This window comes from Mobula birostris, chromosome 17, assembly GCF_030028105.1.
Source record: "Mobula birostris isolate sMobBir1 chromosome 17, sMobBir1.hap1, whole genome shotgun sequence".
NCBI lineage: Eukaryota > Metazoa > Chordata > Chondrichthyes > Myliobatiformes > Myliobatidae > Mobula > Mobula birostris.
This window is the reverse complement of record NC_092386.1, coordinates 2,029,288-2,044,986: the sequence shown is the minus strand read 5'-3', so window position 1 is coordinate 2,044,986 and position 15,699 is coordinate 2,029,288. Positions and strand designations below refer to the sequence as shown.

Here is a 15,699-nt window from a genome sequence, read left to right as displayed (position 1 = left end):
GTGTGTACCCACAGTAATCATAGTGGCAATGATATCCCAGAAAGTGAACAAGATTATTTAAATGATACAGTTGAAGTCAGAAGTTTACATACACCGCAGTCAAGTACATTTAAACTCAGTTTTTCACAATTCTTTACATTTAATCCTAGAAAACATTCACTGTCTTAGGTCAGTTAGGATCACTACTTTATTTTAAGAAAGTGAAATGTCAGGATAACAGTAGAGAGAATGATGGGATGGTATATGGACATAACCTGAAAGGCTGCTCAGCAAGGAAGAAGCCACTGCTCCAAAACTGCCATAAAAAACCCAGACTACAGTTTGCAAGTGCATGTGGGGACAAAGATCTTACTTTTTGGAGAAATGTCCTCCGGTCTGATGAAACAAAGATTGAACTGTTTGGCCATAATGACCATCGTTATGTTTGGAGGAAAAAGGGTAAGGCTTGCAAGCCGAAGAAAACCATCCCAGCCGTGAAGCATGGGGGTGGCAGCATCATGTTGTGGGGGTGCTTTGCTGCAGGAGGGACTGGTGCACTTCACAAAATAGATGGCATCATGAGGAAGGAAACTTATGTGGATATATTGAAGCAACATCTCAAGACATCAGCCAGGAAGTTAAAGCTTGGTCGCAAATGGGTCTTCCAAATGGACAATGACCACAAGCGTACCTCCAAAGTTGTGGCAAAATTGCTTAAGGACAACAAAGTCAAGGTATTGGAGTGGCCATCACAAAGCCCTGACCTCAATCCGATAGAAGATTTGTGGGCAGAACTGAAAAAGCGTGTGCGAGCAAGGAGGCTTTCAAACCTGACTCAGTTACACCAATCACGAGGTATTCTGCAGATGCTGGAAATTCAAGCAACACACATCAAAGTTGCTGGTGAAAGCAGCAGGCCAGGCAGCATCTCTAGGAAGAGGTACAGTCGACGTTTCAGGCCAGGACGAAAGGTGAAAATCCTGTAATTCAGTTCCTTCAATAATCCGGCACTGATTATGCTTAATGTGATCCTTCTGTAATTTGGCATTTTCACTAATCCGGCACTCCTCAGGTCCCAGTGGTGCCAGATTAGTGAAGGTCAACCTATAATGCTTTTGTTGTGTTCTGTATTAACTCTTATGGGATAAGAACAAAAAGAGTGTGACAGCTGAAATGGAAATGTATAAATCAGGCTAATACATTTAGCAAGAGAAAGTACAATTCGACTACCGACACAACTGATTGACAGATGATGCAATAGCCACTGCTCTACAGACTGTCCTACTGTCCTTACACATCTGGGGGAGAAGCATGATTATGTGACAATGCTGTTCTTGGACCTACAGTTCAGCATTCAACAACATAGTTCCATCCAGGCTCGACAAGAAGTTCAGAGACCTTGGCCTTGACCCCGCCTTGTGCAGCTGGATCCTGGACTTCCTGTCAGATCGCCAGCAGGTTGTAAGAGTGGGCTTCCTCACCTTCAACCCGCCGACTCTCAATACAGGAGCCCCTCAGGGCTGCGTACTGAGTCCCCTCCTTTACTCCCTGTATACCCATGACTGTATCACCATCCACAGCTCCAATCTGCTAATGATATTTGCCAACAACACGACATTGATTAACCTTATCTCAAACAATCCAGTATCACAACAATTTCATATACAACATGAACAGCTACAGAGTCATCTCTCTGACACAGTGGTGTTAAGAAAACAACCTCTCCCTCAATGTGGCAAAAACAAAGGAACTGGTTGTGGATTACAGGAGGAGCAGAGATGGGCTAACCCCTATTGACATCAATGGATCTGAAGTTCAGAGGATAAACAGCTTCAAGTTCCTTGGCATCCACATCACTGAGAACCTCACGTGGTCTGTACACACCAGCTGTGTGGTGAAAAAGGCACAACAGCACCACTATCACCTCAGACAGTTGAGGAAGTTTGGTATGGACCCCAAATTCTAAGAACTTTCAACAAGGGCACAATTGAGAGCATCCTGACTGGCTGCATCACTGCCTGGTATGGGAACTGTACCTCCCTTAATCGCAGGACTCTGCAGAGAGTGGTGCGGACAGCCCAGTGCATCTGTAGTTGTGAACTTCGCATGATTCAGAACATTTACAAGGACAGGTGTGTAAAAAGGGCCCATAGGATCACTGGGGACCCAAGTCATCCCAACCACGATCTATTCCAGCTGCTACCGTCTGGGAAACCACAGCATAAAAGCCAGGATCAACAGGCTCCAGGACAGCTTCTTCCACCAGGCCATCAGACTGATGAACTCACGCTGATTTGATTGTACTCTATATTACACCAACTGCTCTATTTATTATAAATTACTATGATTGCACATGGCACATTTAGAAGGTGACATAACAAAGATTTTTACACCTCATGTATGTGAAGAATGTAAGAAATAAAGTCAATTCAATACATATATGTCACCATCTGTTGTATTACCCATGACCACTAATTCAGGAGTTTAGGTGGAAAGAGCAGAATCCACTGCAGTATCACAATAATTTCACATACAACATGAACAGCTCACAGTAAATGTTTCATAGAACATAGAATAGTACAGCACAGTACAGGCCCTTCGGCCCACAATGTTGTGCCGACCCTCAAACCCTGCCTCCCATATAAGCCCCAGCCTTAGATTCCTCCATATACCTGTCTAGTAGTCTCTTAAACTTCACTAGTGTATCTGCCTCCACCACTGACTCAGGCAGTGCATTCCACGCACCAACCATTCTCTGAGTAAAAAACCTTCCTCTAATATCCCCCTTGAACTTCCCACCCCTTACCTTAAAGCCATGTCCTCTTGTATTGAGCAGTGGTGCCCTGGGGAAGGGGCGCTGGCTATCCACTCTATCTATTCCTCTTATTATCTTGTACACCTCTATCATGTCTTCTCTCATCCTCCTTCTCTCCAAAGAGTAAAGCCTTAGCTCCCTTAATCTCTGATCATAATGCATGCTTTCTAAACCAGGCAGCATCCTGGTAAATCTCCTCTGTACCCTTTCCAATGCTTCCACATCCTTCCTATAGTGAGGTGACCAGAACTGGACACAATACTCCAAGTGTGGCCTAACCAGAGTTTTATAGAGCTGCATCATTACATCGCGACTCTTAAACTCTATCCCTCGACTTATGAAAGCTAACACTCCATAAGCTTTCTTAACTACCCTATCCACCTGTGAGGCAACTTTCAGGGATCTGTGGACATGTACCCCGAAATCCCTCTGCTCCTCCACACTACCAAGTATCCTGCCATTTACTTTGTACTCTGCCTTGGAGTTTGTCCTTCCAAAGTGTACCACCTCACACTTCTCCGGGTTGAACTCCATCTGCCACTTCTCAGCCCACTTCTGCATCCTATCAATGTCTCTCTGCAACCTTTGACAATCCTCTACAATATCTACAATATCTACAACACCAACCTTTGTGTCGTCTGCAAACTTCCCAACCCACCCTTCTACCCCCACATCCAGGTCGTTAATAAAAATCACAAAAAGTAGAGGTCCCAGAACAGATCCTTGTGGGACACCACTAGTCACAATCCTCCAATCTGAATGTACTCCCTCCACCACCACCCTCTGCCTTCTGCAGGCAAGCCAATTCTGAATCCACCTGGCCAAACTTCCCTTTATCCCATGCCTTCTAACTTTCTGAATAAGCCTACCATGTGGAACCTTGTCAAATGCCTTACTAAAATCCATATAGAACACATCCACTGCACTACCCTCATCTATATGCCTGGTCACCTCCTCAAAGAACTCTATCAGGCTTGTTAGACACGATCTGCCCTTCACAAAGCCATGCTGACTGTCCCTGATCAGACCATGATTCTCTAAATGCCTATAGATCCTATCTCTAAGAATCTTTTCCAACAGCTTTCCCACCACAGACGTAAGGCTCACTGGTCTATAATTACCCGGACTATCCCTACTACCTTCTTTGAACAAGGGGACAACATTCGCCTCCCTCCAATCCTCCGGTACCATTCCTGTGGACAACGAGGACATAAAGATCCTAGCCAGAGGCTCAGCAATCTCTTCTCTCGCCTCGTGGAGCAGCCTGGGGAATATTCCGTCAGGCCCCGGGGACTTAACTGTCCTAATGTATTTTAACAACTCCAACACCTCCTCTCCCTTTATATCAACATGCTGCAGAACATCAACCTCACTCATATTGTCCTCACCGTCGTTTCCTCTCATTGGTGAATACCGAAGAGAAGTATTTATTGAGGACCTCACTCACTTCCACAGCCTCCAGGCACATCTTCCCACCATTATCTCTAATCGGCCCTACCTCACTCCTGTCATCCTTTTGTTCTTCACATATTGAAGAATGCCTTGGGGTTTTCCTTTACCCTACTCGTCAAGGCATTCTTCAATAATGTTGTTATTGATGCCAATCACAGTGGTCTAGTAACCCACTCGTTCGTTGTGTGCCTTGTCGTATGATGTGGGCAATCATGGCCTTTCCATGAATATGATTGTTCTTGGCAAATTTTCCTACAGAAGTGGTTTGCCATTGCCTTCTTCTGACAGTGTCTTTACAAGACAGGTGACCCCAGTCATTGTCAATACTCTTCGGAGATTGTCTGCCTGGCATCAGTGGTCGCATAACCTGGACTTGTGATCTGCACCAGCTGCTCATACGACCATCCACCATCTGCTCTCATGGTTTCACGTGACCCTGATTGGGGACTAAGCCAACAGAGACCTTGCCCGAGAGAGACCAGCAGGCTAGTGGGGGGAAGGAGCACCTTACACCTCCTTTGGTATCGACATGTCTCAACCCAGCCACCCGAGTTCATCGCTAAGTGACCTTTCCCAGATGGTTCTGGAAAGGAACAACATGCCCAACACAAAGTAATCAGAGTTGCCATTTTGTTCAGTTTTCCAATTCTTTGCATTCAGATTTTCTTCCCTCTGTAAGAAAAGCTAATATGTTTTTATTTGCAAGTGTTTGAAGGCTGTGAATATTTTTGACAAAGTTTGAGGTACAAGGCAAAACAGACAATGCTGGGGGAACTCAGCAGCCCAGGCAGCACCGATGGAGGGAAATGAATAGTGCATGTTTCAGGTTGACACCTTTCATCGGGAGTCCTGCTGGCTGACAGATGCTGCCTGACCTGCTGAGCTCCTCCAGCACTGAGTGTGTTGCTTGGCATCAGCAGAATGTTGTGTGTTTGGGACGAGCCAAACCCCTTACCATCCACAGGCTCCCTTTCCAGCTTGCGTTATTAGATCATAATGAGGAAAACTGGCAGAGTTTATTCTCCTTCATCTCAGCATTAGCAGCTAATTGTATTTAACTACTTTCCAAGCTCAGCAGTGAACTTGCCCGAAACATCAACTGTTTATTCATTTCCATAGATGCTGCCAGACCTGCTGAGTTCCTCCAGCATTTTCTGTGTGTTGCAGTGAACTTGTGACCTTGTATGACCAGTAAACCCAAAAGGAAAAGCATATTTACAAGAAATGTACTGTTCAGTTTGGGTGGGGGGGAGGATGCAAGGTGCTCCTTCCTTCCACTAACCTGCAGGTCACCCTTGGGCAAGATGTAGCACCTGCTTATCCCCCCGATCAGGGTCACATGAGCCACGGGAGCAGGTGGGGGATGGTCGTATGAGCAGCCGGTGCAGATCACAAGTCCAGGCTATGCAGCCACTGGCGCCAGGCAGACAATCTCTGAAGAGTATTGACAATGGCCGGGCTCACCCATCTTCTAACAACATTTCCCTGAAGGCGGCAAATCAATTCCCTAAAAAACTTGCCAAGAACAATCATTGCCTACATCACGGCAAGTAGCTGATGGATGGAACATGAGTGTAAAGAAGGACAAGCCAAATACAGACAGAGCAAGGAGTTAAATTATACCACAGAGGCAAAACTCAAAAGGTTGAAGAATGCAGGACTGAAGATGCTGTATTTAAATCCATGTAGCATTCGGAATAAGGTTGATGAACTCGTAGCACGATTAGAGATTGGTCAGTATGATGTTGTGGGTGTCACTGAGTTGTGGCTGAAAGAAGGCCATGGTTGGGAGCTTAACATCAAAGGATATACATCGTGTCAAAAGGACAGGCAGGAAGGCATAGGCGATGGTGTAGCTCTTGCTGGTAAATGATGGAATCACATCTTTAGAAAGAGGTGACATAAGGTCAGAGAATGTTGAATGTGGATGGAGTTAAGAAACTGCAAGGGTAAAAAAATTATGGGAGTCATATATAGGCCTCCAAGTAGTAGGCAATATGTGGGGTTGAGATTACAAAGAGAGCTGGAAAAGGCATGAAATAAGGGTAATGTCAAAAATGTAATGGAGGGCTTCAATATGCAAGGGGATTGGGAAAATCAGGTTGGTGTCAGAACACAAGAAAGAGATATTGTTAAATGCCTGCGAGATGGCTTTTAAGGGCAGCTTGTGTTTGAGCCTACTCGGGGAAAGGCTATCTCAGATTGCGTGTTGTATAATAACACAGATCTTATTAGGGAGCTTAATGTAAAGGAACCCTTAGGAGACAGTAATCATAATATGATTGAATTCATACTGCAATTTGAGAAGGAGAACCATCTCACATATATCAGTATCGCAATGGAATAAAGGAAATTACAGAGACATGAGAGAGGAGTTTGCCCAGGTGGATTGAAGGATGCTGGTGGGGATGGTGGCAGAGTAGAGGTGGCTGAAGTTTCTGGGAATAGTTCACAATGCGCAGGATAGATATGTCACACAGAAGTACACGTTTGTAGTACTCAAATGGCAGGGATAGGCAACCATGGCTGACAAGGGAAGTTAAGGATGCATAAGAGCCAAGGAAAGGGTAGACAAGATATCAAAAGTGAGTGGAAGTTGGATGATTGGGAAGCTTTTAAAATCCAACAAAAGGCAACTAAAAAAGTTATAAGAAGGGGAAAGATGAAACATGAGGGCAAACTAGCCAATAATATAAAGCAGGATACTAGAAGTTTTTTTAGTTATATAAAGAGTAAAAGGCAGGTGAGAATTGATATTGGACCACAGCAAAATGATGCTGGTGAGGTAGTAATAGGGGACAAAAATGGCAGAAGAACTTAATGAGAACTCTGCATCTGTCTTCACTGTGGAAGACACTATCAGTGTGCCAGATGTCTGTGAGTGTCAGGGAGCAAGAGTGAGTACCATTGCTATTACAAAGGAAAAAGTACTAGCCAAACTCAGAGGTCGTAAAGTGGATAAATCATCTGCACCAGATGGACTACATCCCAGAGTCCTGAGAGAGGTTACTGAAGAGATAACAGATGCATTGGTCATGATGTTTCAAGAACCACTTGATTCTGGCATGGTCCCTGAGGACTGGAAAATTGCATATGTCACTCCACTCTTTAAGAAGGGAGGAAGGCAAAAGAAAGAGAATTATGGGAAAGTGATTGAGTCTATTATTAAGGATGAGGTTTCGGGGTACATGATGACTAATGATAAATTAAGTCAAAGTCAGCATGGATCTGTAACGGGAAACCTTACCTGACAAATCTGCTAGAGTTCTTTGAGGAAGCAACAAACAGGGTGAACAATGGATGTCATTTACTTAAGATTTTCAGAAGGCATTTGATAAAGTGCCACACACAGGCTACATAACAAGATAAAATCCTACGGCATTACAGAAAAGATACTGGCATGGATAGAGGAATGGCTGACAGGCAGGAGGCAGTGAGTGGGAATAAAAGGGGTCTTTTCAGGTTGGCTGCCAGTGACTAGTGGTGTTCTTCAGGGGGTCAGTATTGGGAGCACTATTTATCACATTGTCAATGATTTGGATAATGGAATTAATGGCTTTCTGGCAAAGTTTGCAAATGATATGAAGACAGGTGGAGGTGTAGGTAGTGCTGAGGAAGCAATCTAATACAACAGGACTTTGACAAATTGGAAAAATGGGCAAAAAAGTGACAGATGGAATACAGTGTTGGGAAATGTATGAAAATGCATTTTGGTAAAAGGACTATTATCCAAATGAGGAGAAGGTTCAAACGTCAGAGGTGCAAAGGGATTTCAGAGTCCTCGTGCAAGACTCCCAGAAGGTTAATTTACAGGTTGAGTCAGTGGTAAAGAAGGAAAATGCAATGTTGGCATTTAATTCAAGGGGAATAGAATATAAAAGCAAGGTTACAGTACTGAGCCTTTATAAGACACTAGTCAGGCTGCACTTGGAGTATTGTCAACAGTTTTGGGCCCCATATCTCAGAAAGAATGTATTGTCATTGGAGACAGTCCAGAGGATATTCATGAGGTTGCTTTGGGCCTGTACTCACTGGAATTTAGAAGAATGTGGGGGGGGGGGGATCTCATTGAAACCTTCTGAACACTGAAAGATCTAGATAGGGTGGATGTGGAGAGGATGTTTCCTATGGTGGGTGTATCCAGAACTAGAGGGCACAGCCTCAGAATCGAGGGGTGACCTTTTGTAACAGAGATAAGGAGGATTTTGTTTAGCCAGAGAGTAGTAAATCTGTGGAATGCTCTTACACAGACTGCGGTGTCGGTCAAGTCGGTGGGTATATTTAAGGTTAATCGGTCCTGATCGGTCAGGGCATCAAAGGATATGGCGAGAAGGCAGGTGTGTGGGGTTGAGTGGGATCTGGGATCAGCCATGATGGAATGGTGAAGCAGACTCGATGGGCTGAATGCACTATTTCTGCTCCTACATCTCATGAACAAACTGTTCAGTTAAGAGCACTGAAACATGGAATTCTGTAAAATAACAAAACGACATACAAATGGTCACAAACGAGGCAGATCAGCAGCTCTGTTGTCAAATCAGATATTACAGGAATGAACTGATAAACTGCAATACTTACACGAGGCTCTCCACAGCTGGGCATTGTAAAATTCCCTGCGTCTAATGAAGGTTTAAGTTGGTTGGTCGAATGTCCCTGGAAAGAAAAGAAAGATCACATTTCAGTACTTTAAGAATATAGTGAGCAGTCTAATGCTTTAACTGTGACATGAAGCTATGGTACCATGTCAGAGTACAATTTATAATTGCCAATTATCAGTGATTTGCATGACAATACATAAAATTTATTAATTCCCCTTCAATGCATCTGTGGCCCTCTATCTGTAAATATGACTGATCCATCAATGCAAACTGTTAATTATTTTCCCAATGAGGCTGGGTGTTAAAAAGGATGACAGAGAAGTACAGACAGTTCTCACTGGTCGGCTTACTGATGGATGTTCCTAATAGGAGCCCTGGAAATACTCTTAAGAAACTTGTTGGTAAAATGATATAGCTGATCACATATACCAAAATGCCATACATTAGCCACAACCATGCAGTGAGGTATGATGAGGAAACGTTGGGTGATCCAATTTTCACATCATAACAAGATTTATTTGTGCTATACGTTGAAATTCAGCTCCGCCATGGTTAAACCCAAGCCCCACTGTGAAATGAGGAGGGTTGGGCCCAAGGCTAGCAATCCCATCCCATAAAAGACCTAATGCCACAGAAACACCAACAGAAGCTGTAATATCTCATCCCTGTGAGAGGAAGCTTACACCAAGGAGATGGGCTACTCACCTGGGAAACCTTGAAAGACTGGTCCTGGACAGAGGACCAACACACATCAAAGCCGCTGGTGAACGCAGCAGGCCAGGCAGCATCTCTAGGAAGAGGTACAGTCGACGTTTCGGGCCGAGACCCTTCATCAGGACTAACTGGAGGAAGAGCTAGTCAGAGATTAAGCTAGTAAGACAGTAAGGTAGTAAAATCTCTTACTAACTCTTCCTTCAGTTAGTCCTGACGAAGGGTCTCGGCCCGAAACGTCGACTGTACCTCTTCCTAGAGATGCTACCTGGCCTGCTGCGTTCACCAGCAACTTTGATGTGTGTTGCTTGAATTTCCAGCATCTGCAAAATTCCTCGTGTTTACCTGGGCAGAGGACTCTGGCAAGCTGCTGTTGGCAGCCTGTGCCCCAGCAGTGGTAATGGGCTTGAGAAGAGGAGTAAGTTGAAATATGAATATGTTAAGAAGAATTTTTAGTAGAAGTAATCACGTAACACTTCAAAAACAAAACATAATCACATGGATAAAGATACAGTAATTGTTTGAGATTTTGCACATCTCCAGAAATCAGAATCCATATATCGTATCTGTTAAATAGGGGCTGTGGACAATTCTGATTTGATGGAGAATGGAGGTGAAAGCACAGAGGAACATCGGGAGAAATTTCTGAAACGCCTGTTCGCTGCTGTCGTTACTGTGTGGTCGGGAATCTTTCGGAGGGTAGGCCTCAAAATCCCCGGCCTTGCCTGCTTTTGGCGACCGAGAAGGAGGTCGAATCGTTCGGACAGAGATGGCGCTCAGTACTCGGTGTTGGACAGCTGATCAGAGCTCGAAGTTTTCAGATGACTCAGAGTCGGATTGTGGTTGGCATGGCAGGAAGAGTTTTTCTTCCTTCTCCCGTCTGCGTGAGATGTGGGACACTTGAGAGACTTTGAACTTTTTACTGTGCTCATGGACTTCTTCATCAAGTTATGGTATTGTTGCACTGTTTGTAACTATATGTTATAATTATGTGGTTTTGTCAGTTTTTTCAGTCTTGGTCTGTCTTGTGTTTTGTGATATCACACTGGAGGAAATAATGTATCATTTCTTAATGCATGCATCACTAAGTGACAATAAAAGAGGATTACGTGTTATCATAATCATCATCATAGTCTAAGGATCACAACAATTAATGGAAAATCTGGAATCCATTTTGCATCACATTCATCCAGGTAAAACAGGGATTGATTACATAGAGGACTGGAATAGTTATTACTTGCCTTTTCAGCTTTTGCATTGTTTAGCTTGGGCCTCATGACACCTAACAACATGTAGCGACAGGTATATAGTGGATTCCAGTTAGGACCAGTTCATTTTAGCAAATTACGCGGCTGCCGCTATTAGCTAAAGTTTCAAGGAAACAGTTAAAAAGGGATAAATAGAAAAGTAGCTACCATTTAACTGAGTACAAATTATGTATTTAAATGAAATACAGAGCAGATTAGAACACTGCCAATAGTACTGCTGTACTATAAATCTAATACCTATTGCTGGAAGAATTCATCCAGTGTATGCAACTAACACAACCAGTGCAGGCACTGAACTCTTCAATGATTGCATCCTCCAAATCTTTTATTAGGCTGCTGGAGAAACAGCGCTCACCCATGGACCTGTGAATTGCCTCCTCTCTCACTGCTGGTTTGATTGGGCCACTGGACAAATTCAGAAATAAGGATACTGTTGCAGGAGATGACCTATCATGACGAAGCAGTAGCTACCAGGTCTCTAGCACCGTGGCTCAGAAGGGAAGGCGGGAGAAGAGGAGTGCAGTACTGATAAGGAACTCCATAGTCCTAGAAGTGAACACGCCATAGAGATGCTCGGACGATATCACAAACATGAGAAAATCTGCAGACGCTGACATCTGCAAAGCAACACACACACACAAAGTGCTGGAGGAACTCAGCAGGTCAGGCAGCATCTATAGAAAAGAGACCCTTTGGGTCTTGGTCCAAAATGCCAGCTGTTTACTCTATCCATAGAAGCTGCCCGGCCGACTGTGTTCCTCCAGCATTCTGTGTGTTGCACCCGGATGGCACGTTGCCTCCCAGCTGCCAGGGTCAAGGACGTCTCTGATGGGTTAGCAGCCAGAAGTCTTGGTGTTATAGTGGTACCAATGACATAGGTAGGAAAAGGGAAGAGATTTTAGCGACCTAGTAAAAAGCTGAGAAACAGGAGTTCCAGAGTGGTCATCTCTAGATTGTTGCATGTGCCATGCACCAGTGAAAGCAAGAGTAAGATGATTTGGCAGATGAGTGCATGCTGAAGAACTGGTGCAGAGCAGAATCAGAATCAAGATTATTATCACTGGCATGTGTGGTGAAATTTGTTAACTTAACAGCGGCAGTTCAATACAATACAAATATAGAAGAGAAAAACACACAAAATAAGATGATGATAATAAATAAATCAATAAATTACAGTATACATAGAATAGATTAAAAATCATGCAAAAACAGAAATAATATATATTTAAAAAGTGAGGTAGTGTCCAAGGGTTCAATGTCCATTTAGGAATCAGATGGCAGAGGGGAAGAAGCTGTTCCTGAATCACTGCGTGTGTGTGCCTTCAGGCTTCTGTATCTCCTACCTGATGGTAACAGTGAGAAAAGGGCATGCCCTGGGTGCTGGAGGTCCTTAATAATGGACGCTGCGTTTCTGAGACACCGCTCCCTGAAGGTGTCCTGGGTACTTTGTAAGCCAGTACCCAAGATGGAGCTGACTAAAGTTACAACCCTCTGCAGCTTCTTTCGGTCCTGTGCAGTAGCCGCTCCATACCAGACAGTGATGCAGCCTGTCAAAATGCTCTCCACAGTACATCTATAGTTTTTGAGTGTATTTGTTGTTATACCAAATCTCTTTAGACTCCTAATGAAGAATAGCTGCTGTCTTGACTTCATTATAACTACATCGATATGTTGGGACCAGGTTAGATCCTCAGAGATCTAGACACCCAGGAACTTGAAGCTGCTCATTCTCTCCACTTCTGATCCCTCTTTGAGGATTGGTATGTGTTCCTTCGTCTTACCCTTCCTTAAGTCCACAATCAGCTCTTTCGTCTTACTGACGTCGAGTGCCAGGTTATTGCTGTGACAGCACTCCACTAGTTGGCATATTCGCTCCTGTACGCCCTCATCACCATCTAAGATTCTACAAACAATAATTGTATCATCAGCAAATTTATAGATGGTATTTGAGCTATGCCTGGCCACACAGTCATGGGTATATTGAGAGTAGAGCAGTGGGCTAAGCACACACCCCTGATTTTGGGATCATTGGGAGGTATGACCTGTACAAAAGGACTGAGTTACACCTGAACCTGAGGGAGACCAATATCCTTCAGGGAAGGTTGGCAAGACTTGTTGGGGAGAATTTAAACGAACCTGGCGGGGGGGATGGGAACCAGAGTGGTAGAGCTGAGGATGGGGCGTTGGTGTACAAGCAGAGGCAGCGTGTAATGAGACTGTCAGGAAGGACAGGCAAAAATGCAATCAGTGGGATAAGTTGCAATGTGACATGGGGCCAAAATTGAAAAGGGGGGCAAATTGCTCTGTCTATTTGAATGGATGCGATATACGGAATCAGAATAATGACCTTGCAGCACAGTTAGAGACTGGCAGCTATGACACTGTGGATATCATCGAATCATGGCTGAATGAACCTTATAAATGGGAGCTGATGTCCAAGGATATACACTGTGTCGAAAGGACAGGCAGGCAGTCAGAGGGGTGGCATAGCTCTGTGAGTGAAAAAACTAAAGCAAATCTTCAGAAAGAAGTGAGACAGGAGATTCTGTGGACGTGAACGAGACACCCGGATGGTATGCTGCCACCCTGGCGCCAGGATCAGGGATATCTTAGATCATGTCCACAGCATTTTGGAGGAGGAGAGGAAACAACCAGATGTCTTGGTACACATTGGTGCCAATGGCATAAGAAAGAAAAGCAACGAGGTCCTGGAGAGAGGATTTAGAGAGTTAGGCAGAAAACTGAGAGGCAGGACCTCCAGGGTAATAATTTCTGGATTGCTGCCTGTGCTACACACCAGTGAGGGAAGAATTGGGATGATTTGGCAGATAAATATGTCACTGAGAAGCTGGTGCAGGGGGCAGGGCTTCAGGTTCTTGGATCAATTGGGATCTCTTCCAGGGGGAGGTATGACCAGGTTGCACATGAACCCGAGGAGGACCGATATTCTCACGGGCAGGTTCGTTAGAGCTGTTGGCAAGGGTTTAAACTAATTTGGCAGGGGGATGGAAACCGAAGTGAAGGGTCTCAGGATAGGATGGATGGTAAAAAAACAAAGATAACGTGCAGTCAGACTGGCAGGAAGGGCAGGCAAATGATAGGACAAAATTGCAGCCAGCAGGGTGAGTGTCAGTGTATGAGGGATGCAGAATAAAAAAAGGCAAAAACAGTGCACAAAGTGCTATATGTTAATGCACAGAGTACATGAAATAAGGTGGATGATCTTGTTGCACTATTACAGATTGCCAGGTATGATGGATGTTGTGGACATCACTGAATGGTGGCTGGAGGATGGTTGTAGTTGGGAGCTGAATGTCCAGGGTTACACATTGTACTGGAGGGATAGGAAAGTAGGCAGAAGGGGTGATGATGCTGTGTGAAGAATGGCATCAAAGCATTAGAAAGATGTGGCACAGGATCAGAGGATGTTGAATCCTTGTGGGTCGAGTTCAGAAACTGCAGTGGAAAAGGACCCTGTTGGTAGTTACATACAGGCCTTCAAATAGTAGCTGGGATGTGGACCCAGATTACAATGGGAAATAGAAAAGGCATGTCAAAAGGGTAATGCTATGATAGTCATGGGAAATTTCAACATGCAGTTCAATTGGGAAAATCAGGTTGAGAATGGATCTCAAGAGAGTGAGTTTGTTGAATGCTGACTGGATGGCTTTTTAGAACAGTTTGCCGTTGAGCCTATGAGGGGATCAGCTATACTGGATTGGGTATTATATAAAGAACTGGAGGTGATTAGGGAGCTTAAGGTAAAAGAACCCTTAGGAGGCAGTGATCACAATATGATTGATTTCAAATTGAAATTTGATAGGGAGAAAGTGAAGACTGATATAGCAGTATTTCAGTGGAATGCATGAAATTACAGTGGTATGAGAGAGGAGATGACCAAAGTAAATGAGAAGAAGATGCTAGCAGGGATGACAGCAAAGTAGAAATGGCTTGAGTTTCTAGGAAAAATAAGGAAGGTGCAGGAATGATGTTTTCCAAAAACAAAGAAATACTCAAATGATAAAATAGTACAACCATGACTGACAAGAGATGTCAAAGCTCATGTAGAAGCAAAAGAGCGGGCATAAAACAAAGCAAAAATTAGCAGGAAGATAGAGGATTGGGGAAGCTGTTAAAAACCTACAGAAAACGATGGAAAGAGTTATTAGGAGGGAAAAGATGAATTATGAAAGCAAGCTAGCAAACAATATCAAAGTGGATAGTAAAAGCTTTTCCAAGTATATAAAAAAATAAAAGAAAGATGAGAGTGGGTATTGAACCGCTAGAAAATGAGGCAGGAGAAATAATAATGGGGGACAAGGAGATGGCAGATTAACTAAATGAGTATTTTGCATCAGTCTTCACTGTGGAAGACACTAGCAGCGTGCCAGATGTTGAAGGATGTGAGGGAAGAGAAGTGAGTGCAGTTACTATTACAAGGGAGAAGGTGCTCAAAAAGCTGAAAGAGCACCTGGTACATAATTCACCCGGGCCAGATAAACTGCACCCTAGGGTTAAAGAGATAGCCGTCGAGATTGTGGATGTATTAATAATGATCTTCAAGAATCATTGAACTCTGGAAAATTGCAAATGTCACTGCACTCTTTAAGAGAGGAGGGAGGCAGCAGAAAGGAAATTATAGACCAGTTAGCCTCACCTCAGTGGTTGAGAAGACGCTGGAGTCGATTGTTAAGGTTGCGGTTATGGAGTACTTGGTGTCACAGGACAAGATAGAACCAGGTCTGCATGGTTTCCTTAAGGGAACATCTTGCATGTTAGAATTCTTTGAGGAGATTACAAATAGGATAAATAAAGGGGATATTTGGATTTTCAGAAGCCCACTGAGAAGGTGCCAACCATGAGGCTGACTACCAAG

The 15,699-nt window shown here is 44.0% G+C and overlaps 1 protein-coding gene across 5 annotated transcripts in view; it reads right to left on the bottom strand.

Annotated features, from left to right (window-relative positions):
- Positions 1-15,699, bottom strand: part of mctp1a (multiple C2 domains, transmembrane 1a) — a 559,392-nt gene that overhangs the window by 478,679 nt on the left and 65,014 nt on the right. For all 5 annotated transcript variants that reach the window (XM_072281200.1, XM_072281201.1, XM_072281204.1 and 2 more), the window contains exon 2: positions 8,825-8,899. In XM_072281200.1, coding sequence (XP_072137301.1) covers positions 8,825-8,899 — 75 coding nt within the window. The remainder of the gene's footprint in view (positions 1-8,824; positions 8,900-15,699) is intronic.